The sequence below is a fragment of the Medicago truncatula genome, chromosome 3 (genome assembly GCF_003473485.1).
Source record: "Medicago truncatula cultivar Jemalong A17 chromosome 3, MtrunA17r5.0-ANR, whole genome shotgun sequence".
Lineage (NCBI taxonomy): Eukaryota > Viridiplantae > Streptophyta > Magnoliopsida > Fabales > Fabaceae > Medicago > Medicago truncatula.
In genome coordinates, this window is record NC_053044.1 from 49,380,649 (window position 1) to 49,406,907 (window position 26,259).

The 26,259-nt window shown below is 34.9% G+C and overlaps 2 protein-coding genes across 5 annotated transcripts in view; both read right to left on the minus strand.

Moving 5' to 3' along the window:
- Window positions 1-1,336: 1,336 nt before the first annotated feature.
- Window positions 1,337-6,964, minus strand: LOC11420876 (GATA transcription factor 25). Its single transcript, XM_003602840.4, has 8 exons — window positions 6,502-6,964; window positions 6,309-6,392; window positions 6,062-6,195; window positions 3,187-3,294; window positions 2,988-3,093; window positions 2,059-2,127; window positions 1,904-1,969; window positions 1,337-1,816 (listed from the first exon to the last, which is right to left on the minus strand). The coding sequence occupies exons 1-8, from the start codon at window positions 6,769-6,771 to the stop codon at window positions 1,724-1,726; spliced, it is 930 nt and encodes a 309-aa protein (XP_003602888.1). The 5' UTR covers window positions 6,772-6,964; the 3' UTR covers window positions 1,337-1,723.
- Window positions 6,965-7,636: 672 nt separating this feature from the next.
- The window catches only part of LOC11429830 (BEACH domain-containing protein B), a 30,052-nt gene continuing 11,429 nt past the window's right edge, over window positions 7,637-26,259 (minus strand). For all 4 annotated transcript variants that reach the window (XM_003602841.4, XM_024780116.2, XM_024780117.2 and 1 more), the window contains 27 exons: window positions 25,824-25,865; window positions 25,358-25,702; window positions 24,459-24,632; window positions 23,497-23,657; window positions 23,061-23,379; window positions 22,493-22,922; window positions 22,055-22,391; window positions 21,738-21,926; window positions 20,103-20,358; window positions 19,716-19,907; window positions 19,417-19,635; window positions 19,094-19,270; window positions 18,228-18,340; window positions 17,649-18,113; window positions 17,282-17,495; window positions 16,580-16,801; window positions 15,991-16,461; window positions 15,574-15,897; window positions 15,014-15,466; window positions 14,876-14,922; window positions 14,382-14,475; window positions 11,520-11,726; window positions 10,976-11,101; window positions 10,496-10,867; window positions 10,147-10,378; window positions 8,979-9,742; window positions 7,637-8,461 (listed from right to left, as the gene is read on the minus strand). In XM_003602841.4, the coding sequence (XP_003602889.2) occupies window positions 9,057-9,742; window positions 10,147-10,378; window positions 10,496-10,867; window positions 10,976-11,101; window positions 11,520-11,726; window positions 14,382-14,475; window positions 14,876-14,922; window positions 15,014-15,466; window positions 15,574-15,897; window positions 15,991-16,461; window positions 16,580-16,801; window positions 17,282-17,495; window positions 17,649-18,113; window positions 18,228-18,340; window positions 19,094-19,270; window positions 19,417-19,635; window positions 19,716-19,907; window positions 20,103-20,358; window positions 21,738-21,926; window positions 22,055-22,391; window positions 22,493-22,922; window positions 23,061-23,379; window positions 23,497-23,657; window positions 24,459-24,632; window positions 25,358-25,702; window positions 25,824-25,865 (6,867 nt within the window). In that variant the 3' untranslated portion in view covers window positions 7,637-8,461; window positions 8,979-9,056. The remainder of the gene's footprint in view (window positions 8,462-8,978; window positions 9,743-10,146; window positions 10,379-10,495; window positions 10,868-10,975; window positions 11,102-11,519; window positions 11,727-14,381; window positions 14,476-14,875; window positions 14,923-15,013; window positions 15,467-15,573; window positions 15,898-15,990; window positions 16,462-16,579; window positions 16,802-17,281; window positions 17,496-17,648; window positions 18,114-18,227; window positions 18,341-19,093; window positions 19,271-19,416; window positions 19,636-19,715; window positions 19,908-20,102; window positions 20,359-21,737; window positions 21,927-22,054; window positions 22,392-22,492; window positions 22,923-23,060; window positions 23,380-23,496; window positions 23,658-24,458; window positions 24,633-25,357; window positions 25,703-25,823; window positions 25,866-26,259) is intronic.

Here is a 26,259-nt window from a genome sequence, read left to right on the forward strand (position 1 = left end):
ATGATATTTTTTAAAATATAAATATTGACAAATACCTTTTTATTTCATTAAAGTGATCGTTAATTTATAAATTTTATAAAACAAGAGTACCGATACACTCAAAATTATGAGTGTACCATAGAAGTTCCCTATTTTCACTATCCTATTTGGTTATTTGGTGACAAATGAGATCAAGTGACATGAAAACAAAGAGTCTACTTGTCGAGAGTTTTAAAAAATGGGAATTAAAGAGTCGTAACTTAAAAGAATAATAATGATTGAAATGAAACAATGGATCGAGAATCGACACTTTTTTTTATCACGTCATCAAATTGGATGTGATACTATGTTGTAAAATAATTTTACACTAAAAAATTATGCTAATTAAACTGATGCGAATCTCCGCAAAAATCAAATTGCCAATTATGATATGTATTGGGAGGAATTCAACTACACGGTTATTTTACTTCCTCCAACAATATATTTTTTTATAGGAAAATGTTAACTAGTGCCGGATAAAGAAATAAGTATAGTAAAAAAAAAAAAGACTTGTTTAATCAAATACTTAATAAGCCTATAGAAAATGTTATTTTCAATACAAAAGTTATATTTTTTGTTTTCTTAACTAGTGTGACACCGGTCACACTAGTTAACGTGACCCTTTTTAACAAGAGTCACATTTAATTTTTTAGTCAAAATTTCGAAGAATATGTATGGATTTATATAAAAAGGAAAATGCTGTTTTCCACGAAGCATTATTCCACGAAAGCTAAGAATAAGACTAACCTGACCATGATTGCCACCAAATCCTAAATTATATTATTTTAAAATTAAAAAAAGAAACTATTGTAATTGTTTGATTGTGCCTTATCGTGGCTTTCTTATTTTCAAATTTCGTGGGATATAGCAATAACCAAAAAGATCTGACAAAATATTTGAAAACCAAAACTTGAAAGGAAAAAAAATGAAATTAGAAATATTTATAGATAAAAAAAAACTTATTTAACCCTTGTATGATCAATCTCTCTTCAGGAGAATAAACTCTTCCAAAACTGGCACAAAATTCTTAGTTCTACATTTTCCAATTCCTCCTTCAAAACTGAAATTGATGCCCCCACAAAAAACAAGATAATAAATTAGAATTTAATCCCACAAAAAATTCTTTTAGCCCCATTGAATTGGAATCTTCAAAGTTGAAAACTTTATTGAAACATCGCATCATTAATTCCAAAGGTATAACGAATAACATAATAAATTAGAATTTAATCCCTTGAAAGAAAAAAAAAACTTTACTCATTGTTTACGAGGAGCATGGAAAGAGGAAAATTAGGGATGGTTTTGGAAACGAAACCTAGTCTTATATCTAAACACAATTCTTCATTATGAATAGAACCTATCAATTCTATAGTATTAATACTAATACTATAGAATAATTGGCATTAAAAAAGCAACTTTCCCGTGGTGGGAAAATTTGTCTCAGGCTAAATGCCACCCACAATTTCACAATAATTAAAGTATCAAACTAAAACTAGCGTCCACCCAATGAAAACTAAATTAAGTCATCATTCAAATTCCACTTTATACATTCCGAGATAAACAGCTAATTCAACTAATCCAAGAGCATATCTTAAATAGACCTCATGTCATGTGTTGACGAAAGCCTCTCTAGAGCTGTACATTCTATCAGTCGAATCCATTGGAATTACAATAAAGTTGTGAGTGCTAAAGCCAATGACTGGAAAACTCATTGATCGGATACCACGGCTGTTTTATCATCAACAGAATCGTTATGCGCAGGAGCAGTCCCACAGTTCAAGTCCTCATTACCCTCGCCGACCTGGTCATCAAATGTAAATATTGGTAAACAAATGCATTTACTACCACTGAGTAAACAAACAACCCAATGAAGTTGATAAAAGCATACCTGCTCAGGTTGTGGAAGAGGGTGCGGTTGGTGGTTTCTCTTAGGATTAGATAGATCCCTCATACCCTGCAAAATTTCTTATTCAGAATTTGCAACTAATGTACTGGCAACTACACAATTAAACAATAAACCCAATCTAGTGAATGACAGCATACCTGCTCAGGTGACCCAAGAGTATGTTGTTCGTGATTTCTCCTAGCAGTAGATAGATCCCTCAAAGTACCCTACAAAATTTCAATGTCAGAATGTGTGATTGCTGGCAGATCCACAATTCGAGTCATTAGCTTCGCAGTTGGATAAATATGATTTAATGCTTACAGGAATATAGATGCATCTCCCTTGACATGCTTTGAAAGGGTTAGGATTGGGTGACTTTGTGTAGGGAAAGTTGCCATGACTTCCTCTCTATCTATCTCTCTCATCTTAACTACCCTTTGTCTTTCATCTTCCTCTCTCACAAAACACCCTAAAATACACTCAAGTCACCATAACTTTCCCTCCATAAAGTCACTCAATTTCAATCCACTTTGAAATGGGAGGTAAAGGAGTTTAGATAAATATTTGCCACTCATGAAGAAAATAGTTAAAATAGCGCATTGAAATTGATATTAATAAACAGAGCATTCCTAGGTTTTGATGATCACAGACAAAGCAGATATCACACAATAATTTTAGGGAGAAAGAGTTCAGAATGCTGATATTTTAGAAGGAATGAAAATGCAAGTCTTCCAATAAAATGAAAGAACAGGTGACTTGATGCAGAGTCCGTCACTAGGTCCTAACAGCAAGGCTGAGGGAGCCTTCTGCTTACAATGAGAGTTCTACTGATATAGTGATATGAGACTGACACTTCTACATCAATTCCATCTGGTGGGAAGAAAAGTTTGTCCACACTGCAGGTGGACAATCCATTCTTTAATAACAAAGTGAAGTGCTATCCAAGACCCACCGTTTGACCCATAGCACTAAAAAGACAGGAAAAAGTTTATCTTTTTTTTGCTTTCGATTTCAACTGCTTTAGATAGATGAACATGAACAAGAGGTTTTCTGCCCAAAACAAAACATATGGATGATGAATACTTACCCTATTTGCCCAGAAAAGCCCACAAGCATTGCATAGTGTCCTAGGGCCAGACGGCCCCCTTCGCATCATAGGGGTGGATTTTGAACTGATTCCACAGTGTGTGCATCTGTACAACCATGTAAATCAAGGAGATAGTAAAACATCTGATGGCAAATCTAAAACAGCACCACGAGAAACCCATATTCAGTCAAAAACTTACGACGTTTCTGATTGAACTACATCTTGCCCTGACTCGGGATCAGAACCCCAACTGTTACCTCCATCTTGTTTCTTAGCTGATGTAAATTGACCCTTGCTACGTTGCATCCTGCATTTTAAAAATAGAAAATAAATAGGTAAGGTGCAAAGAAAGTTGAACAGCTACATTGATGTGCGATAATAAAAGTTGCAGGACATTAAATTATTATGAAGTAACAAATATCAAGGCAACAGGCCATCTGTCAATACAATCCAAATAACTAGAACATCCCAATAAAGAGGAACACTAGCACAGTCTTGTGGAGCTACACTTTAGCATTGGTATATTTTTTAAGCCAATAAACTTTTGAAAAAGTGATAAATATATGAGTGTGCTTCAAAAAGAGTGTGTTGAATGAAGACACCAAAGAACCAAATCACAAAGTACGAAATATAATCTTTCATTCAAGCAGGCAAGCAATATAATTGTTGGATGTATCAAGCATCCAACATACTGATGGAGGATGCTGTTACAGTATGAATTATACTTGAAGCCACTTTGTATTTAATTAAAGATTAAAGATGTGCAGATGTCAAGAAGAACCAAAAACTTGTTAGCGCTAATGTTTGTTGTCTTAACTTAACCTTATTATGACAAATATTTGTCTCCTAAATCAGAAACATGGAAATACAAAAATAATGTGGTTAAGGACAGAGACAAAACACGGATTGAAGTGTCTGCACCCAAAAATGCTATATGTGAAATAGTAAATGGAAGAATGACATTGGCTGCTACAGAAAAGACAGCAGCAGAAATGAAACAACTTGGAAAACTGTAACACACCTAATTAATATCCTAATGGCTTTAAACCTTTGTACTTCAAAACAAATCATCAGTAAAAGAAGTTTCAATACACAATTGAAAACAAGAGCTGTTTGATCAGCAGTCTGTTTGTAAGATAGGCAGCGGGAAAAAACAACAAATTTTGAGAGGGCGATGTATGACGAAAACAGGCAGAATGAATCAGAGGAAGGAGTGTCACGCGTTTCAGTCAGCAAGAGCTGTTTGCAGGACTTATCCATAACAGCGAAATGCTCTACCACAAGCAATTGGAAGCAATGAGGGTTCACTGTACAGTGGTGCATCAGTGTTTTGTGTTTTTACATGTATAAATATCTGTTCTATTTAATTTATATAACGTCTACACCTTAATTTTTGCCTATCATATCATATTAGATTCACATATATGTGTACATAAAAATAGGTAGAAACCAAAATCTTTTCTATCATCCGATTTTGAAAATAGCTTTGTGTAAATCACTCATTGAAAGAAATACAAGGGAAGAGCTTTCAGAGTCTATTCACTGAGGGTACTTCTATTTCAGCCTAGAAAAAATAGTGCTTCAAGGAGTGAATTACAAGACATACAAACAAATGAAATGAGACTGAATAATGCACATGCATTTGTTACACCCACAAGATTCAACAATATTCTTTTGAAATTAGAAGCTTATAAGATATCAGTTTGCACAATATGTCAGCACAGCATATCATAATTAATCATCAAATTACGATAGATTACTTCAACAATTTTGGGACATTTTTTGTGAGCAAATGTGATCCTTGTATTGAACGGAAGGAGCAAAGTTTTGAATTTAATCCACAGCAGAATTGCCCCTTTAATCATGTCATAAAATAGTCCTAGGAGCAAAGTTTTCAGACAAGAGAAATGCTAAGGTCAAACTCTCTAACACACTCCATTAAACACACTTCAATTAATTAATGCAACACCACCCACTTTTTTAATTTTTACCTTTTAACCGGTTCTTCAAGTTGGAGAGCGGTTGTTTTAATATTTTATTTATTTTATATTATTATTTGGGTTGAATTTTTCATCTTCCACATTCCCCCACTCCTCCAAAACTGTATGAGGTTATCATCTCTGTAGCTTCTGTCGTTCATACTACACTGGAAAACAGTTCCAACATTAAATCCCTCTTTGCAGATGTATGAACTATGTGTGTGGTATTTTTCCTTTTGAAACCCACCATTCCTTTGCTTTCTTCTCTTCTACAATCAGTACCAATTGTACCCTTGTACTAATTACGAAACTTCCAATTCACAAATTGATTAATTGTAGAAGATGATAACTTGATACAATTTTGGTCTTTTGGAGGAGAGAGTGAATGTCGAAGACGTGAAGTTCAACCCAAAAAATAATAGAGCATTTCTATTCATTTGAGAGAATTCATTTCGAACCGATCACGAAAAGTGTTTGACCAATTAAATTTATTCCTTACTGGAAAACATGGGAAGTCTTCGGAATAGTTTAGGAAATATATCAAGTAAATGAGCGCTTGTGAAGTCTTTGCTGGGTTTTCTGTCGCGACAACTAGCAATTTCCATAATAATATAAAATAAATTAAAAATCTCACTCCAACTTGACGAACCGGTTAGAAGGAAAAAATTAGAAAAATGGATGATGTGGCATTAATTGATTGGAGTGTGTCTAATGGAATGTGTTAGAGAGTGTGACTTAACATTTCTCTTCCGACAAAACTTCAATTAACATTGTGCATACTATCTCACAGAAAAATATATATATTTCACATTACTTCACAGTGAGAACACACTGTAAAGCACATCTTGTTGGATCTCTACCATACCAATCAATATTCAATAATATATCTATTACTTACAATTAGCCAACCCCACTTAGTGGGATAATGCTTGGTTGATGTTGTATATCTATTACTTACAATTAAAATGGTTTAAAAAGAAACAAATCCGTTCCAAACCATCATGTGTAAAAAAGATCATAATGAAGAAGCATAGATTTTTAAATATAACAGCGCACGATACTAGAAAATAAGTACGCTTACAATAAGATTCAGACCTTAGTGCAACTTCTTGACGCACTTCATATCTAACTTTCTTATCAAAGTTTCGCTCTTTCCTCTTCTGACGAAACCTAATCAAGGACGCTGCTCGTTGCGGTTGACTACATCTTGTAGGAAATTCAGCACCACTCTACACAAATACCCAAATAATTTAAAAAAATAAAAAATTGTGAGTAACTTCATCCAGGCATTCAAATTCTACAACAATGATGTATAATTATATATCAAAATTTATATTTATACCCTCTGATTTAGAGGCGATGTGTCCAAACATTGTGAACCCGGATTTAATTCACATCCACCTAACAGTAACAGCACTGATTGAACCTGTAACAAAAAAAAAAAAAAAAAAAAAAAAAAAACAATCTTTCACAATTCACAAGGAAGAAACTAATTAAAATTGAAAAGGGGAAAATAAAAAGGGGAAAAATTGAACCTTTTCAGGGGTAACAGAATCAAAGACATAAACTTGGCCACGAAACGAAAGTGTGAGCTGGCTAGAATCGTCGAATTGTTGAACAGACATATCAGGGTGGTTTCCATCGCCGGACACATAAACATTTTCGAGTGAAACATCATTGATTTGACCTTCACCTTCGCCGGAAGCATCTTCGAGGGTTGGTGAATCGAAATGGATGTGATTGTTGTTGTTGTCAGGATCTTCGTTGTTCTTGATCTGGTCGGACATGTTCATAGAGTTGTACATTGTTGGTGATAGTGTCGAATTTGGGTATTTTGATGCATTCGAAGGTGAAACCCTAACCCTAATCCAAACCCTAACCTGATTGATAGATGGGGAAAGAAATGTGTCGGATAGAGAATGTGTTTTGTTGTGTTGTGAAAGTGTGTGTGAAAGCTAACTATGTCAGAATGATGAAGAGGGGTATTTTTTTTTTTTGAGAGATGAAGAGGGGTATTGTTGGGACGAAAATAACCCAAATGCTGCCAATATTTACGAGGTTGTTTCCAGCTTTTTGATCTTATGATGAGACAAAAAATACGATGCAAGAGGTTCGAACAAAACCGATGAAACTGACCATCAAACCAAGCTAAATTGAACTAATTTTTTTTAGATTTGGTTCAAAAACCGAATTGAAATAAAGAACTTCAAACTTGATTGGTTCACTTCTCGATTTTCAATTTGAAAACTGCATATTAAAATAAGTTTTAATACATAATGTTAAAAAACAAAATAAATATAAATTATATTTTTCTTTTTTCCTCTATTAGAAATGATTTTCTTAAAAATTAATCAAGATAACTATTTCATTTTCATGTTTCAACATAATTTATTTGAGAAACTCATTTTAGAGAGAAAAACTTATTTTCCAAAAATAATAGGGATTAGCCTCATGCTTCCAACATATTTCAACATATAACAAACAGGCAAATAACTATTTCAACATATTTTAGTAATACTAGGGATTAGCCTCATGCTTCAACTGAGAATATTATCTAGATGTGTCGGGTTAGTTTGATTTTTTGTAAAATGCCACACAAACACAATAGACACCCAACTCGGAGCATAAAGGAATTTTCTTTGGTGGTGTGTCTTGTTTAGCCAAGCCGTATTAAATTGTAAAATTTGCAGAATACATTCCACAATTTGTACCCAAACAACAAGAGTAGTTTACAAAATACATTCTACAATTCGCACCAAAAAATCAAGAGTAACGTATCAAACCTCATATGATAAATTATTGATATTTGCTTACAGACCGTTTGCATTGCAACAGTCACTGATTACAAAATTTCAGAAAAGAGTCACCAGATATTTCTCTCAAATGTTAAAACTCTTTCATCTCCTGGATTGATTTTAATTATTGAAACTGTAGCCCCATTACAAAAGCTTGATGCGGATAGCAAAAGCAACTGGGTAGATGAATCCCGCTTCTGAATAGTATACTTCACTTTATAATAATATTGGTCCTTTTACAGTAGAGTACATCACATTAGCGAGGATCTATTTTTGTTGTAAGATAAGGCATTCAAGCCCGTCTGTACAAATATACTTCTGTTATGCTAACAAAAAAACAATAAAAATAGTAGTACCTCAAAGCTACAATTTTAGTGCACATGAATCCCCAAAATCCCATTGAAGAGTTAACATAATGTACATTTATAAACAAATCCCCCAGTCTGTAGCTCCCGGTAATCTAAAATACAAACCGATTTGGGGAATTAATGTCTCACGATGCTCAGGAAGTAGAAGATAAGCAACTTGGTTCCTATAATCCAGTATGAAAGATGTCAAACTATGTTTTCTATATTCAGAAAAGGCTGGTGCTCTCACGTCTCATTTCTGTATGCCACAGGCCGAACACTTTGTGGGATAACATCCAGAACTCAATAAAATGGCAAGATCAAATAACCCAACATGTAGTCAGTGGGTGTACCTGTAATAGACAACGGAAGAATATTCATTAATATGCAATCATGAAACATCATACTCCGTGCTTAATTAATTACGAATATCATATACTACTATACTAGGATTATATACATAATACAAAGATTAACAAATACAAATCACAGGACTTTACGGGGAAAAGAAATTTGGTACTACATTTACAAATGGAGTGGGACCAAAAGATAAACAATCTCAACTAATTTTATCTTATTTAATGTCATTAATAAAATATTCTTCAATTAATATGCTTTTATTTTTCAAACCCTTTTATTCTCATTGAACAAATGGGAAGAACAATTTCAAAGATACTAAAAAAATAACTTAACTAAAACTCTCATTTAATGTGAGGTTAAGTATTTTGTTTAAAATCGAGACCCCCCTCATATCCGTGCAATTTTTCCTGAGATCTTTACTAATTAGTATAGATAGAGATGCACAATCAACCACAAATCCTGATATTGGAGAAGAAAGAAGGAATCAAGTATTCATAAATGAATGATTACCTGGGACAGTTATCACGGGACAGCTCTAACTGTTAAGATTCCACATGCTTCTTTTGCATGCGTTGTTATTCTATTCTATTAAGTTTTTGATTTCGTACTTTTGCTGTGGCTCGTTTTCCGTAGCTGAGGATTTTCTATCGAATACACAAGGAGGCTTCCATCTTTTGTGCCTGCTAAGAAGCATTCTTCTGGGGTTACTGTCAAAGACGTTAAAACCTTTCCAACCCCCTGATATTTCTTAACAACTTCTAGTGTGTTTATAGAGCGAACAACGATCTGGCCCTGGTCACCTGCACCTACCAAAAACTCACCACATCTGCTCAATTGAATAGTATTGAGACGTCCATTGGATTCGGAGGTAGCAAGGTGTTTTCCATTTATTGAATACAGGTGCAAACTAAGATCATCATCAGCATAAATCACAATCTGACCATGCTGAGAGACAACAAGCTTTGATATAGGACTGCCTGATGGATGCCGTATGGATCTGACATATCTACCTTCTCGCAAGGTATGGAATACACATGTACCATCTTTTGATCCACTAATTATGATATCAAGCTCATGACTAACATGTAAGCAAGTTATTATATCATCGTGCCCACAGAGGATATGACATGGAGTTTCAATTATGACATAGTTCTTACGAGGTAACTCAGACTGACTGTTCCGAATTCTCTTTTCTGTTTTACCACGAAAAACTTCCCAAACCATTACCGTGGTATCATAACTTCCAGTTGCAAGGATACTCCCATCAGATGTAACTGCATCACAATTAACATTCTTTAGCCAGACACAAGAAACTAGAAGGTTGAAAATCACCAATTCAAATAAGATCAACAAAAATCTCACAACAAGCTGTTAAATGAAAGTTATGTCTGTGAAAAGTATTAAGGAGCAATCTTCAGATATTAAAACATCCCAATTCAATTCATTCAACAAACAGGAATAAAACATTGGGAAAAAATCATCATAATGACTGCAAACTTGTGACTTAAGGAGCTGGAACATTCATTTCTCTTTATTGAACAGGCAAGATCACATAAGAAACAAGAGTTAAGGGACACATGCCCCTATTCAACAATCAAGACAGTGCACTCAAGTACATCAAATGGTATGGTATATTCATGGTTATCATACCAGGAATCAATCTTAACCAGGAAAGTACCTGCAATACAGCTCACCACATCCTTATGCTGTCGAATACTTTGCACCATTCTGCCATCGCTTAATGATATGACCTGGAAACTATTTTCCCAATTGCCACATGATATTAAGAAATTCTCTGAGGGCGCCTGCATTGTTGCAAAGCATTGTTCTCCAAGTTCAACATGTTCAGGCACAGGAATACCAATTTTACGTGGTGAAAGCATTTCAGAACCAACTCCAAAGAAATAGTCCTGAAAAAGTTGGAGGTTGTTTCAACATTCATCATACAAAACAATTCTAATCAAAAAGTAAAACATGCTACACAGTAAATCCAAATGCATTAATGTCTGATCAAACCAAAGCCTGACCTGTGAACCAGAAAATGTAAAGTTTCCACCAGATTGCAGTTGAGTTGATACCCACGTCTTAACAGACAAGTTGAGACCCTCATTCACAAGGATAACATTTGAGTCCATTAGACCAACATACAGTATAGCTGATGAAGATTGACTTGTATTAGAAACAATGGAAGTCAAACTAATTGAATCAGGAGCAAAGTACAGAGGACGTGCAATTGGAATAGGTGGCCCTCTTCTTGGGTGTTTCTTGCGAAACATCTGAATTGGGGTCTGACCAAAGTTGGCTATTTGGTCTTCTATAGCAGCTCTTTGCAAATCATCTTCCGTTGTTTCCAGATCAACAGCTCCTTCGTAAGTTAAGTAGTAGAATATGTTCGCTGCCTACAATTAAAATTTTAACAACTTAACTAACCTTAACACGAACAGTATAGCCAATTCTGATTTGCATGAATTACTGAAAAACAAACAACTGCGGATCTTGATGTATACCTCTACAGCAGGTTTACCACGTTGCTTGTATCCAAATACCAAATCTATCCAGTGATGAAGATTTGAACTGACATATTCACTTTCAAGGGCCTCCCGGTTTCTTCTAATGAATTCTTCAGGGGAACCCTGTGCAAATCATGATTTGAAACTAAGTACTGTCTGTTCGCTAAATTAGAATGTTATTGAAAGGAATTTCTGTTTGACTTTCTCTACCTCGTGTGAATATTTCAAAATTGAAATATATAATGAGATACACGCACTAATTGAGTTAATACTTGCCGTGTATCTTGTAGTGTATGTGAGAAGAGAATAAAATAAAAACAAACCTCAAGAATCAATTAACTTTTATCAACTGATATACAATTTAGTCCACAAAAGATGTTATTTGTGTTTGCTTTGATCAAAGTTTCTATTACACACACATATTGGTCCCCGAACCCAGACAAAATTGTGGAAAAATATCATATAATATAATTGCCAGCATTATTTATGTATCCTGCTCTATTTGCATGTTTGCATAGTTGATTTTAGGGTATTCACATACCTTCGACCATGGAGGGAGGAAAACATCCCCAATAGGTTCACCATCCTGTCTAACTCCTAGATGATAAGAGTTTGAATTCAAGAGAAACTCAGGCATGTAAAAGAACTCGGGTATTAACTCCTTCACATCACTGGTATTTGTAAGGCAATTTTTGAATGTGCCCTCGATGCTTTGAAACAGTCTGTCAGCGTGATCAAATTTACCGCCCTGACAAAAAAAGCATTACAAAAATGAATTATGAATTGATGCAATGAGAGGAAGGAAGAAAACTAGCATAAAACAAAAGAAAACACACAGAAAACAAAGAGGTAATGTCCTTGGCTCGTCATTCTCTTGGATCCCAAAACAAGGTTTGATTTAAAGTGAAAAAAAAAGGTTTGATTTAACATGGATCAAACCATGATTTGTAAACTAAAACCGGAAAAAACTACTATTCACAAAGGCTCTAATATCATTTAAACGACCAATTCCCCTAAAAGCTTAAGCTGATGGATCACCTGAAGATGGTTTATTAATCCAGAAATAACAATTCCTAATAAAGTCACTGGTTAATGGAGTACATGCAAACAATGACCACACATCATTAAAAAAAGCACAATAAAATACCAATTGCCTGTTATCAGCCCAGTAATGGCGCGATAAAAATGGCCTATCAGATCTAAAATAGTCTCAGATAGACTGATGCCACCTTAGAATTTGGTTTGAGCCAAAACCAATCCACAAAACATGCCTGTAAAATGAGCATTGTCCCCTCATTTTATATATCACTACTATCCAGGCCAATGCACTCTCCACTGTGGAACTCTCAAATCTCAATAGTAAACTTTAGCTTGAAAGAGACTGTTACAATATCTACAAAATTACTTAAGGAAATGAATGATGCATAATAACATGTTATGATATTTTTAAAAGGCAAAATAGATATATATTATTAAACAAATGATGAGGCAAGGCACAAGAAATGCCAAAGCCAACATAAAGATGTAGTACGATAACAAGTTATGTTGTCTAGGGATAACCATGTTTCTTATATTTTTAGGGATACTAACTTTAAGAACCTTATCTTAAACTAAGTGATTTTATTTTATCTCTACAAAGTCATTTACTCGACATTATCCCTAGTGTTTATTTGGCGAAACAATTAGAAATTACAGGTAGTTCAGAATTCTAGATGCTTCGATTGAATTCCCTTCGTTTGGCTTAAATGCTCTTTTGGTCCCTTAACTATTTAATTGGTATCGCTTTGGTCCCTTAACTAAAAAAAAGATTGTTCGAGGATTTTAAGTTTTTTTTAGTCTCGTTTTGGTCCCTTCTGTTAGGTTTCCGTGGTTTTAAAAAAAAGTTAACTCCTGGACACGTGTCACCTTGTCATTGGCTCTGAGTTTTTTTTTTTTACAAAAAAAAATTATTTTTTTTAAAATATATATTTTTTTTTTTAAAAAAATCCCAGAACCAATGACAAAGTGACACGTGTCACCTTGTCATTGGTTCTCGGAATTTTTTACAAAAAAATAAAATATATATATTTAAATCTCAGAGCCAATGACAAGGTGACACGTGTCCACACTTAATATTTTTTATTAAAACTAACAGAAACCTAACAGAAGGGACCAAAACGAGACTAAAAAAACACTTAAAATCCTCAAACAATCTTTTTTTTAGTTAAGGGACCAAAGCGATACCAATTAAATAGTTAAGGGACCAAAATAGCATTTAAGCCTAAATTTTTTGTTTCGATAGAGTAACCAATTAACAACTTTTATAAACTTATATGTGTGTGTGTGCAAGTGGGTTAAAAAATAAAAATTGGGGTAAAATTTATAAAAGTCGAGAAACCAATCTGCAAATTTCTATAAATATGTAGGCACCAACCTACGAGTTTAGGAAACAAAGTAGATAGGGGCTAATCTGTAAAATTTGAATACACACACACACACATCATACAGGGACCAATAAGCATAATCAAAAAAATTATATGGACCAATTTGTGATTCACAATTTATAGGGTAAGGAAAGAATTTCAAACTTAGTTTTTAGGTGATATTAATTTTTTATATATACAATTATAATTTTTTTTAGGTGATATTTGAAATTCCCTTATTAAGTTTTTAGATTGGGTCTAACTCATCCTTACAAAACCAGCTTGTAAGGTGAGGGATGCATCTCTTGATAAACTCTTATCAGGCCTAAAATCTCTTTTCTATGTGGGACTTGAGTTTTTTTCAAACCACCTCACACCCAGCACTATTGGACTCCGTGTGTGGATATATATGGTGGGTGATAGGGTCTGATACCATGATAGGTTTTTATATTGGTCATAACTCATCCTTACAAAACCGGCTTGTAAGGTGAGAGATGCATTTCTTTATAAACTCTTATCAAATCTTATATCTTCTCTATGTGGGTTATGGGGTTTTCCCAAAAGCCCAGACTTAGTTTTAAAGAAAATATGACATAAAATCCCTTCATTTTGAAAATTCTCTGAATTTATTATCCAAACAAATTTACATTGAAGTATTTGAATTACCCTCGAAAATTATATTACCTCATAAAATTCAATCATCCAAACACAAAGTGATATAACCAATTAATTTAATAATGGATTATTCTGAATCTTTATTTTATCTCTCTCTGTCTCTCTCTCCCCTTATTCCTTCCTAACCAAAACTTAACAATTTCAACAATGATTAGTTTCATAAAAATTATTTACTAAAATCAGGGGAAGGGATGACGACAGTTTCTATTCCTTGCTTCTAAATAATGAATTCTAACGTTTCATGCTAGTGCAATTTTGTCATGCAAATTGAAGTTGAACGTGAGAAAAATTAGTTAATGCTTAAAATATGTCACATGACGAGATACCTGCAGATTACGGTGAAGAGAGGTAAAGGGCTCCAATCTAAGAAGGTAATAAAGCACAATGCCCATACTTGAGTAATGAGATCCATAGTAGAAGCTGCATCAGTAAACAAGCACCAGCACATAAGAGAGAGTTCTGTGTGTAGAGTTAGAAGAAAAAGGACTTTGACCATTTGTATGTTGCATTGCAGGTCCAGATTTGTTCCTCTCATAAGGACATGCTCTCACCCAATATGCCGTGTGTGTGTGTGTATTAGAGGATAACAATTGAATGTGTGATAGGAGCTAATCATAACTATTCGAGCCTAAATGGACAGCAAGATTAAACTTAAACATAGCTGCAGTACCAGTAATGACTAATTATATGGTTGTATGATCAACATTAACTCCTCACTCTCACATAATGGGTATGTGTCGGAGGGAGGGAGGGAGAGAGAGAGAGAGAGCTAAATAAATAAAGGATTATAGTAAATCATAAAACCAAGCCTGATAATTACCTGGGTATATCAGGGTCACAGAAGTTACGGTATCTATCTTCAAACACCTAAATGTAAGAAGCATACACTAAGAATAGATACTAGTAAAAAAATCGAGATCATTCCAATCAATATTTGAAGCAACTAAATCAGACTAACCTCAAACCTTTTGGTATCAAGCGCTCCAACAGGCTTTGACAGATCTCGAAATGTAGATGACCTATTATAATCAAGAACCTCTGACGTGTAATCAGCCAAGACCCAGGGAAATACAGGATATTGGGTCAAATCATTAAATGATCTTCCAGCAAGTGTGTTGAGAATCATCAAATATTCAAAGTTTGTTATATCCCTTCTCCTCCAGCTTTCTCTGGCCGTTTCTGCCATTTCCTGTGCCACTCGTCGATCAACAAAATTTATAGGTCCATTCTTGTCTCTTCCACTTCCTTTGGGAAATAAATATTCATTTCTGGTAGCAACTATCAAGTTTCCTATATCTTTTGCATCTTTCTGTGAGGCGAAGTTCAGAAATACTGGGGAAATTGAATCACTGAAGAAAATCTCTATTGCAGTATATCTGAGCAAATATCGGGTCCAATGAACAGCTTTTATCTAAAACAGTAATCAGTTAAAGAATCAACTCCCCCAAAACAAAACAAAAACGGTATCAATTAGTAAAACTACAAAATTTGAGAAGATAATGAAACCAAAAAACCAACCTTAGCCAAGCTCCACCTTCGATGGCGTTTAACACACCTCATAAGTTTAACAGGCCCATTTCCATTTATTACCTCTACATTACCGACTGTAATTCCCTTCTGAAGATCCATATCAGAAGCAGGCCACTTCATTGATCTTTGCTTCTGAACGGACTTGGTCAGATCAGAATTATTCAAGGCATCAAAGTTTCTAAAAACAGAAGATCCACCGGTACCTTCTACTAAAAATTGGGCAAAGAAATGCAAAACATTTTTCATGACTGCCAAATGACCAGCTAATTTTCTCTTTGGAGTCACGAGAACACATGGAATTGACACAAGCACCTGCGATGGAAATTACACGTGACAGTCACAATTGTAATACAGTTTCAGATTCCCTTTAAATACCAAAGGAGCATATTCCTTGATACCACATACCTTGCTGGCTTCTGTCTCAGGTGAAGAGGGAGTGTCTCTTCGTTCATGCACAACATCCTTTCTGTCACTGTTATCCTTTAGTAAGTCAGAAGAATGGGAGTCTGAATGGTCTGGGGGAATTGATGTATTAGGTCCACTTATTTCAGTATTCGTTTCATTGGAGTCAAAGGTTCCCTCATCAGTTATTTTTCTTATCCCTTTCAGCAAGAGCTGCTTCATTTGTTCTGGTATATTACCCACAAATCCGGGATTACTTTCATTAACAGGACTAGCAATTCCGCTAGCAGTGGCCGAAGGAGGATTACAGAGATTTTCATCAAAATGATAATTTTGCCTTAGTTTTGGCCTCCTACGCCATGTGTCTTCTGTCTTGTCAAGTTTCCAGTGTGTTACGATACAATTTGGAAAAGGTTTAGTAGACCATGGACCTCTCTCATCAATTAATGATCGAAACATGTGTATCCATTTTTCCTGTAAAAGCAAACCTAATTGTTTATATGTATATTAAAATTAAATCAAACACCTTTTATGAAAAGAAAGCATGGCCAAAGGAAAAATATTAACAGTGAAACAGGGATGTTTTGCATACAGCAACGTTTTGCTGCTCCTCCTCATAGGTAAGCTGGAATTCAGCTCTTCTGCTATCATCTGAAGAAAGAATGGAGTTCAAGCTATTCTGGATCTCATCTTCAAGAGCTTGCTTACTAGAAGATTCTGCCAAGGTGTTTTCATCTATTCTAATATGAAGTTCCTGTACCTGCTGGGCGCGGTCAATTTTTGATATCTGTGTATAATTAGCTTCATCGCTGATCTGAAAAGTGATAGAAGTTAGTTAAAAACATGAAATAGCACTGGTAGACAGAGAAAACCAGGATCGAAAAGGATGTATGGCAAAAACAATGCCATACACAGAAATGAATTAACCATAGTCAATTAGGTAATAAATAATAATTTCATATTTCCTATTGATGCTTGATCATGTTATAACTCGAATTCTAGGTATGGTAAGCATAGACTGCTATTTACATGAACTCATCAGATAAATTTCTTGCAAAATCATAGTTGGAGATTTCATATTAACCCAAAATAAATTTTAATACGTTGTTTGAAGATGTCTTGAAATTTATCGTATATGATATTTTTCAAATTAAAAACATCAACAATTTGATCAACTTATTCTTTATTAAATTTTCTTAAAATAGCATTACATCCCTTCCCTGCCCCCACAAAAGCGTGTGCAACACATATCGACAACAATATATCTTGTTCAGGAAAGCATTTTAAGACATACTGCTGCCAGAACTCGATCCTTTTGAATTAAATTTTGAATGGATCCTGCATCTTTCAAATTGTAATTAGGATCCAAGGTGTCATCACGGCTCACAAGGCTAGTAGCAAGCATTGATTTTCCAATATTGACAGTCTCGCGGATCAAATGTGATAAAAGATGAAAACGAGCTCCATCATCCAACATTCCATACTGTGACCTAACAAAAAGCAGTACCCTACCAAGTGCAAACATAAAGTTAGCTTGTGATAGATAGGTCAATCTTAGAAATTGAGAACTGACTCTCAAAAAAAGAAAATAATAATATAATCCATGATAGGTAAACTTGTAAAATCGTATGCTTGCTTTATGTACTTGCTAGCAATATTACCAGATGATAAGTTGCAGCCTAATCTTGCTTTGCTCATCATCAGCAGTTAAAAGACAAGGTAAGAGTGAGGTGAACTGTTGGACACATCGCGATGACTTTTCTAGGGAAGATTTACACAGATAAAGAATAACAAGGTGATAAATAATTCTAGGGCATCTCTCTCCTCGTAAAACCATTGCTTTATCAACATTTTTATTAGGCTTTGGGGTCAAAGCATTGCCTATCATCCCTCCTGATACAACAACTGCAGCCACTTCGGCAGCAGGAATGTTTAACGACTCAACTAAACCACGAGCCCTTTGACCAAGAGATGGTCCTGCAAATGAGGATGATTTGGGTAACACGCTGCTGGGTCCCTTGCCATTCATCTTGCTAATAACAACCCACAAATTGTCATAGAGATTCCACCATTTCTCTTCAATTGTATCGTCACATGGTACTGGCTGCTTCAAATTTTGTGATTTTCTGAAAGAATTCAGGACCAAATTGTAAACAATGATATCCCAAGCATCAAATAACTATGTTTTTCTAGTGCATGTAGTGCCATAAGGGGTAGAGCAGGGTTCAGTGTTTTAATACCTAGACGTTTGCTCGTCAACTTCTCCTATCAACACATCTTTTAAGGCAGAACTGTACTCTTTATGACATTCCATTTCCAAATCAAGGTGAAAATCAGATTCACTTCCAAGGAGCTGCAAGGGAAAAATATTAGCATATCTTTGATAAAATACTATCAATTTTGAATATTGTAATAGGTTCTAAACATAATTATACAAATAAATCAAAACATGATATAAGACCTAAATATTTCATAAATGCTGTTATTGACATGACATTATCCTATTGCAGGCTTAGGGGGTTCGTATATAAGAATGAAGTTTGGAGAAAGTTTATTTCTACGCTATTTCACAGTTTGGAACAATCAGAGTAAGACACGTTGGAAATCCACCTCAACTGTGATGGGTGTGAGAGGGTGTGTTTAGTCACACATCACCTAGTGAAATTGTCTAATTAGTGTTTATAAAGCTTGGCCATTTCTCACCAAACAAACAAATTTTGTAGGTTTGAGTTAGGACCTAAGCCCAATTTATAAGCTTTGTTTTTGGCTTTGGAACAAAAGTGTTAAGAATATAATAGAGCAGTTCGATGCTGCAGAGGTGCACTTGTGGCTCTGTTGTTGTATGGTTTAGTAGAGTTCCAATACATCAAGCAGAAGTTGTCCTGGCCCACCTAATTATGTGATTCAGTTGCCATGGTGGCGACTATACAATGCTGAGACCAAGAATGTTTCAATAAAATTTGAGTATTCTGTTGCAGTAATGCCCTCCTTTGATTTTTTGGATGTTTTTTATGAAGTATATCTCATCCTCCACACATTTAATTTACTCTTATCGAGAGCGAAAACTGAATAATTCATGCACTAAAATTGTAGGTTAGTCAAGTACCGGGAGTTCTTTATCAATTTCGGAGATCAGCATCTCATCTATTAATTTCAAAAGGTACAGTGTATTGTCTCGACAGGGTTGTGAAATGAAAATATTATCCGAAGCTGACAAATCGACCAAATTCTGAATCACATCTTCATAGATATCACGGAGAAAGAACCGATATGAATTGCCGCCCTACAAAGAGAGTTTCAAACAAAACCATCACTTGAATAAAGAAGTATATGAGCAGACCATAATAACAAAACTAGAACAGCATTCTAAAAAGATTATAGCATCATTAAAGGATAAAATGCCAACAAGTGGCTTGATTCCAATCATACCTCCTCAGAGTGCATGACCAGGAAATTGACTGTTTCTTCCAACTGCTGCCAGCCGCCTTTTACAGAATGCAGATAGTGACACAGAACTAGAGAAAACAAATTTCTCACCACAAGCAGCTCATCCATTGTACTGTTACCATGATTAGGCAACTTGACATTTTTGTCCGTTAACACACCAAGCTTTAGAGAAGATGTTAGCCAGGCATTCCACCCATATTCCTATTAACAATATCATGAATCAAAAAATAATTCACCAAGTCATCAACTGTTTGCGAAAAAAGAACTTATAATGGCCATACCATAAAAGCTTCGATGTTTGAAGCATTTGAATCAAGAAGGTCAAGTATATCTCTGATTATTTTTATTCTTGCATCTGTATCCTCACAACCCGACAAATATCTAAAAATCAGAAGCAACATCTGAGGAAGTAAAAAATGAGAGCTACTTCCCTTGCTTTTCACCCTCTCAAGGTGGCTGTGTCTTTGTAAAACCTGTAAACCACAATTTACTTGAGCGATTGTTAGCAAGTGACCACCAAATAAAGTAGCACAGAGATAATAACTAATTCACTCAGTCTTGTCAAACACATCAATGTTGTTCGAGAACTCTCGTAAGAAAGAAGAGTATTGAACTAACAGAGGGAAAACACGAGATCTCAGGGAGAGGGGTTCCATATGACACATTACCTGTTTGGGGCTAGCACCTCCAAGAAGAACATCAAATAAAGTAGCACAGAGATTTTCTGTCTGCGGAAAGCTGAAAAGTCTATCAGATATAGCTAGGAAAATTGGTTGCATTCTGATTTTCCTATAGTTTTCTGAAATAGATTTGGATCTTCCCATTGGGAGATTGAAGAATCTTGACCCCTTCTTTTCAGACGGTAGGCCAACCAAAAGCCTTCCAAGGAACTGTAAACTCAGCAATCGGATAGACTCATACTCCCTTACAAGACAGAAGAATGCAAGAAGGCATAAGAACCAAATATATATATATATATATATGAACTAACTTTATAAAACTATTTATGAACTAACTTTACAGTTACACACATATTAGAACACTTTAAGTAACATAAAAAGATAACAAATGTCGAGTGCAATTTATGGAAGAGTATTTGAACTATCACTTTCCAAAGATGCAGTGCACCTGTTCTACTTGTCCTACAAAGAATCCAGCCTACTTGGAAATTGGAACACTAATGTGATTCAATTTCCATCTAGCTGAATGTACAGCAGAAACAACTATGAAAGTCAGTTACAGTTGGTGTAGGTTAACGTCAACGACTCTAGGTCGAAGTCAGCTACATAAAGCTGATCACTGAAACAATTTCATTTAGTTGATTCTATTATCCATTTTCAAGAGATACAATTTTCTCTGGAATTCTCTTTCCCTCAATATATTAGATCTTTCTTGCCTCTTATATTACTAAACTTCAAATTGCACATTGCTGGACTTCATCCTACAAACTTGACCGCACCATCGGGTCAAGCTCCATCGGAACTTTCTCATCTGGCGGAAATTATATACAACGGATTTTTTATTTGCGATTTTTAATCTTTACCAAGTTTTGTTTAGAATTATTTATCGTCGTTTGTTGGTTATTCAGAGATTTTATTATTTTGGCCAGCTTAGAATGTCATTTGTTGGTTATTCAGAGATTTTATTATTTTAGCTAGCTTAGAATAGGAGGAAGAGCTTATTAGGATGTTTGGCTTTATTAGGTCTAAAAATGAAATTTCAGTGTAAATTAAGTTTTAATTCGTAGAGTGTTTAATATTTAAGTTGGAAAAGTACTCTGTCCTATAGGAGTGCTTTAGATTTATATGGGGAATACCAAGAGAAGTACTCTTGGATTTCCCTGTATCACTACCGGTGCACTAAAGCATATGGGGAATACCAAGAGAAGTACTCTTGGATTTTCATGTATCACTACCGGTGCACTAAAGCTCCCGCATACGCAGGGTCCGAGAAGGGGTCCCACCAATTGGTGTATTGTATGCAGCCTTACCCTATTTTTTACACAAGAGGTTGTTTCCAGGAATTGAACCCGTGACCTTCCTTCAGTCACATGAAAACAACTTCACCGTTGCGCCAAGGCTCCCTCCCAGCAAAAATTTCATGAATGTGCATGCTTTATCAGAAAAACAATGAAGATGGTGGACTAAAACAGCATATATTGTTGACGAGGAAAAAGAGAATTCAAAATAGATTTGCCCGTAAATAAGTGAACATCAAAAAGTTCAAAGTTGATTTATCAATAATCATTCATTATTCCTATCTGTTATTAAAATGCATAAAAAAGAATGTTAGACGTGATATACCTCTGGAGAAGGTTGACAAAAACCTGACTACCATTGATGATATTAACTTGTTCAAGGAAAGAAGCAAGTAGAGATTTCTGAGAAACAGCGCGAATAATCATGTGCAAGACATCTTCAATACAGGTCATATCCTGACTTGTCTCAAAAAACGCTATGAGAGCTTTCATGTCTCCAGCAGCAATATTCTGCCTGTATATCCCCAAAATTTGGTTGAATAAAAAATGTGTAGGGTTGAAAAATTACAGTGGTGAATGTTCACTGAAGGAGAGACGAGAATGTAAACACAGTTCATATCGAGCAGAATAAATAAACCTTACCTGAGGCTCATTTCACCAAGACTCAACAAAAGAAGACGGATCTTGTGCATTTCTTCTTTACTAGGCCTTTCCCCGATAACTTTTTTGCTCACAGGATGTTGAAGAAGGTTATTTCCAATATATAATCGAGACTTTACATTATCACAATAGAATTGGTGAATTATATCAAGAACACGTGGAAGCCGGCATAAACTTTTCAGTAATCTAGGATCATTGTCAAATTGCTGGATCAGAAACATGTATAGTTCACGTTGCACCTTGTAAACAGTACAGACCCAGATAAGAGGATTAAGAAATATGCTAGATATAGCCTCCTCCACAAGCAACTCTGCCAGTCCTGAGGAGCATTGCAATAGAAATATAAAGACAAAATAGTGGCAAAAGAAATTATCATTAGATGAAAACTATCTGAGCAAGGAACGGGAACAAACTGTATACCAGAATTAGAGACGACATTAAAAAGATGCTTCAAAGCAGAAAGAGTTTCTAGATTCAGTTGTTGTGGAGGAACTGATTGTAACAAGAATCCCAGGACTGAAAATCCAGACACAATGTGCATCTGCTGTTGATTTGCTACATTTTCATCTAATAGAGAAGCAATAAGCTCAATAACTTCACCCATCATGCACTCCCTCGTTGACTGCATTAGTGGTGTCTTTTCAGATTCCCCAACTTCATTTTCAAAATTGCACCACTGGGTGATAAGAGGAAAAAGCACAGATACACCGCCAACGCAATACATTATTTGCTGCAGCATGCGTCTAGAGCATAATTGAGTCCCACCAATTACAGTTGCTTCAAAAGAATTCTTATCTACTGCATGACTCATTATCGGTGAAACATTAAACAACATTCTGCCAACACTTGCCTGAAGAAAAAATAATAAACAAACATGCTTGAGTATAGATATACATGAAATATGTCTCAAAAGTAACTCTTCTATTGAAAAAGAAACAAATAATAAATGAATATGCATGTATAAAGGGAAAAGAAATGGGTACGGGACCTGAGCATTGAGTCCAAAGATAATTCTTGATGCAAGACCATCTTTGGCATCAAGAATCCCACTAGGCATTTTATCACCAGAAACTGGTAAAGTTTCGTTATCAAGGAAAGAGTACATGTAACTTGGACCTAAAGAATAGATACTCTGTACTTGTTCAGAAGAAATGGCATCATTGAATAAATAAACAGGACCAATTTGGCCAAAAAATGGGCATGAGTCACGGATCGATTCAAACGTGAGTGTACTGTCTTCATAGTTAGGCATCTTAAGTTTAGCACCAACCATGCAACTAGTTAACGGTTCACTGATTTTTGCATACCTGAATAAATAAAGCATGTAAATCTAGTCAGAATGCCACAAGAAACAATTTCGCAACAGCCCACAAAAAAAATAAAAAAAATAAAAAACTCAATTGAAAATATATTGGGGTTTGAACCTGCATCTTTCTGATGAGACAAGACCACCATCCAAGTAACATCTTAACAGGCTACCCCCAGAAAATGCTCTTCCAATGCTATGAGTTATGCAAAGAAAATGCCATCTCCTCCTGACTAAATTAACGTGCAGGTCTGAACGCTGTCTCTTCAGGTTGATTGACTAACAAACATGAAAGGCAGAATCAAGTCAACAACAACAGGCACAGAAAACATCTAAGGTACGGCCAACTAAAGCAACAAAAGAAATTAGCAACAAAGGGTGACATAAATGAACGAATTGCACTTGTATAATCTGAATGTTGTGAAATTATTTTACAATGAAATTAGCAACTGATAGTTTTTTCTTCGTAATTTTCATTCTTAAAAAAAATCATATTTAATCGATTGCTTTTGTTTTTGGGCACAAACCCATAATTGTTAAATGTGGTCAGATTATTCATACAGTAAGATAATAATTGTTAAATGGCTTAGTAAAAAAAACATGGAAGGGTTATTGGGGTTAGAGTGACAGCGAAGGTGAGAAGTAGAATTGGAATCAGAACGGCCTCAAGGCCATTGAAGAGGAGAGGTTGGGTTATGGAAGAAAGGAATTTAGATGCGTTTATGAGAAGCAATAGGATAGGAAAAGTCACATATGTTCTTTAAATTGGACTTTTTAATCTCAACCATTTATTTTTTTTATCTAAGTGTTGATAAATATTCCTGCCATTCTCACATATAAAAGGCATTATATTCTCACTATATATATATAGATAGATAGATAGATAGATATAGACACACAAACAAGCCTTATCCCATATATATAATAGACACATAATTGGAACCTCTCAAGATTAGAAGCAAAAAAAAAAAAAAACAAAGACAAACTATCTAAAGAAAAAATATATCAAATAGTAAAGAATAAATGATTATTGAAATTACTGTCAACATGAACAAAATTTTCAGAAGATTTAATTCCAACCTCATATGTGAGCTTCTCCTTTGAGATCACAGCCAAGGACCCCCTTCCATTTTCTGTAAGAAAACCGAAAAGACCCATTGTTCCATTTCTAGGGAAGTTCTCAATCCTGAGCCAACAGGAAAACGAAAAGCCCTTATTGAGAGGCCACTGCAAAGGTGTTTTCAGAATAATACCCTACAAGGATTTGAAAGAAATGAGATGATAAATCACTTACAAGTAAGAATGAAGCAAACAGACAAGAAAAGGAAAAAAAATGTAATTTTACAAACACATCATACATCATCTACCAACAATTAACAAAAACGATGTATCCTACACCCAAGAGTATTTGATATTTAACTTAAAGCAAATTACGAACCTAACAATTATTTTTCAAAATGCATGACTAAATGCAGATCCATAGTCCACAATAAGTCAAAATATAAAGAGAAGTAAATTCTGTCGAGACACGCACGTAATTTGCAGATAGTTGGAGTCTTAAGTGTAAAACGCAATGCCAGGTCAGTGTTTGGGGCATCAATATGACTAAATCTCCATTGAAAAATGGGAGAAGGGTAGATTAGATTTCCAATTTCCCGTATCATCTAAACAAAGGGATTGGACAGCTCTACTGAGGTAACCATTCAATTGTTTATCAAATTGAAGCTGTTATAGGGTATTACATCCTCTTTAAATCTTCTCTCTTTTAATAACATCATGAATAGAAAAGTGTTCATTATTCAAACACGGATTTTCTTTCAAAGATGTCAGTAAATGACACCATATAGAATTGTAAGATACACCTTTTATTAGCATCTACCCAGGATGGAAGAAAAAGTACCATAGATACAAAATACTTGGAAATAGTATATAGAAGAATCAGGACTTATAGACGAGTTTACAATGGCTTCAGGACTTACAGAATCAATCCCATTGAGATCAAAAAAGGCAGTTGGTCCTTTCTCGTGTAGCATTGACAAGAGACTTGTTAACAGAACAGAGCCGTAGTGCCTCCTCATCCCAACTTTCTCACTTCGGAGTAAAGCAAAAATTTTACGGATGTCCTTCCCTGATATACTATGCCCACCAATGGCTTGAATTAACTGGGCAATCTGAAATATCACACTATCATTATCTTCTTGGCAAAACCAATTCAGAAGAAAATCAAGCATCCCTGCTCTGACACAGGAAGCTCTATTAGAAATTGAATCTCTTAGTAGTTGCTGAAACACTTCCAGCCCATTATGCTTCAACGACTCACTGCTCTGCCCAATCACAAAATAACAAGCAATAAAACACATGTTACTATTTTCTCAAAGTTTGGCAACTACAATATTACCATGATGAAAAAATAATAGTAAATGAAAAAGGAAATTAATTGCAAACCTTTTGCAACACAATCAGATATAATATGATCACATCTTCATTCTGAAATCAAAAACAGAAAAATAAGATAACACTCAACTAAGATTTATAAAGTAAGATTTAACAGAACTATATAAGATGCAAAAACGATGTTTTGACACACAATTAAGGACACCATATTCCTGATACGGTATACTGCTGTTCACTCTATGTTTGGTGATCAATGACGTGCAAATACTTGAATAATTCAGTTTCGTACGTCCAATTAAAAAAAAATAGTCTATCATGCGATTGATCGATTAACTATTTTTGCTTTCATAATTAATTTCTTTTTCCACAACAGAGTAAAACATACATGGTTAACGAATTTACAAATATTTGGTTAACTAAGTTCATTATGAGGTTGATGGGTTATCAATTTGTTTTCCACAACAACTACTAAAACACACATGGTTAA

Coding starts and splice junctions, on each gene's coding strand:
- LOC11420876 (XM_003602840.4), bottom strand. CDS start 6,771: ATGTACAACTCTATGAACATGTCCGACCAGATCAAGAACAACGAAGAT. Junction 6,393..6,501: donor ATTCTGTTACCCCTGAAAAG/GTTCAATTTTTC, acceptor TTTTTGTTACAG/GTTCAATCAGTGCTGTTACT. Junction 1,817..1,903: donor CTCTTCCACAACCTGAGCAG/GTATGCTTTTAT, acceptor TTTGATGACCAG/GTCGGCGAGGGTAATGAGGA.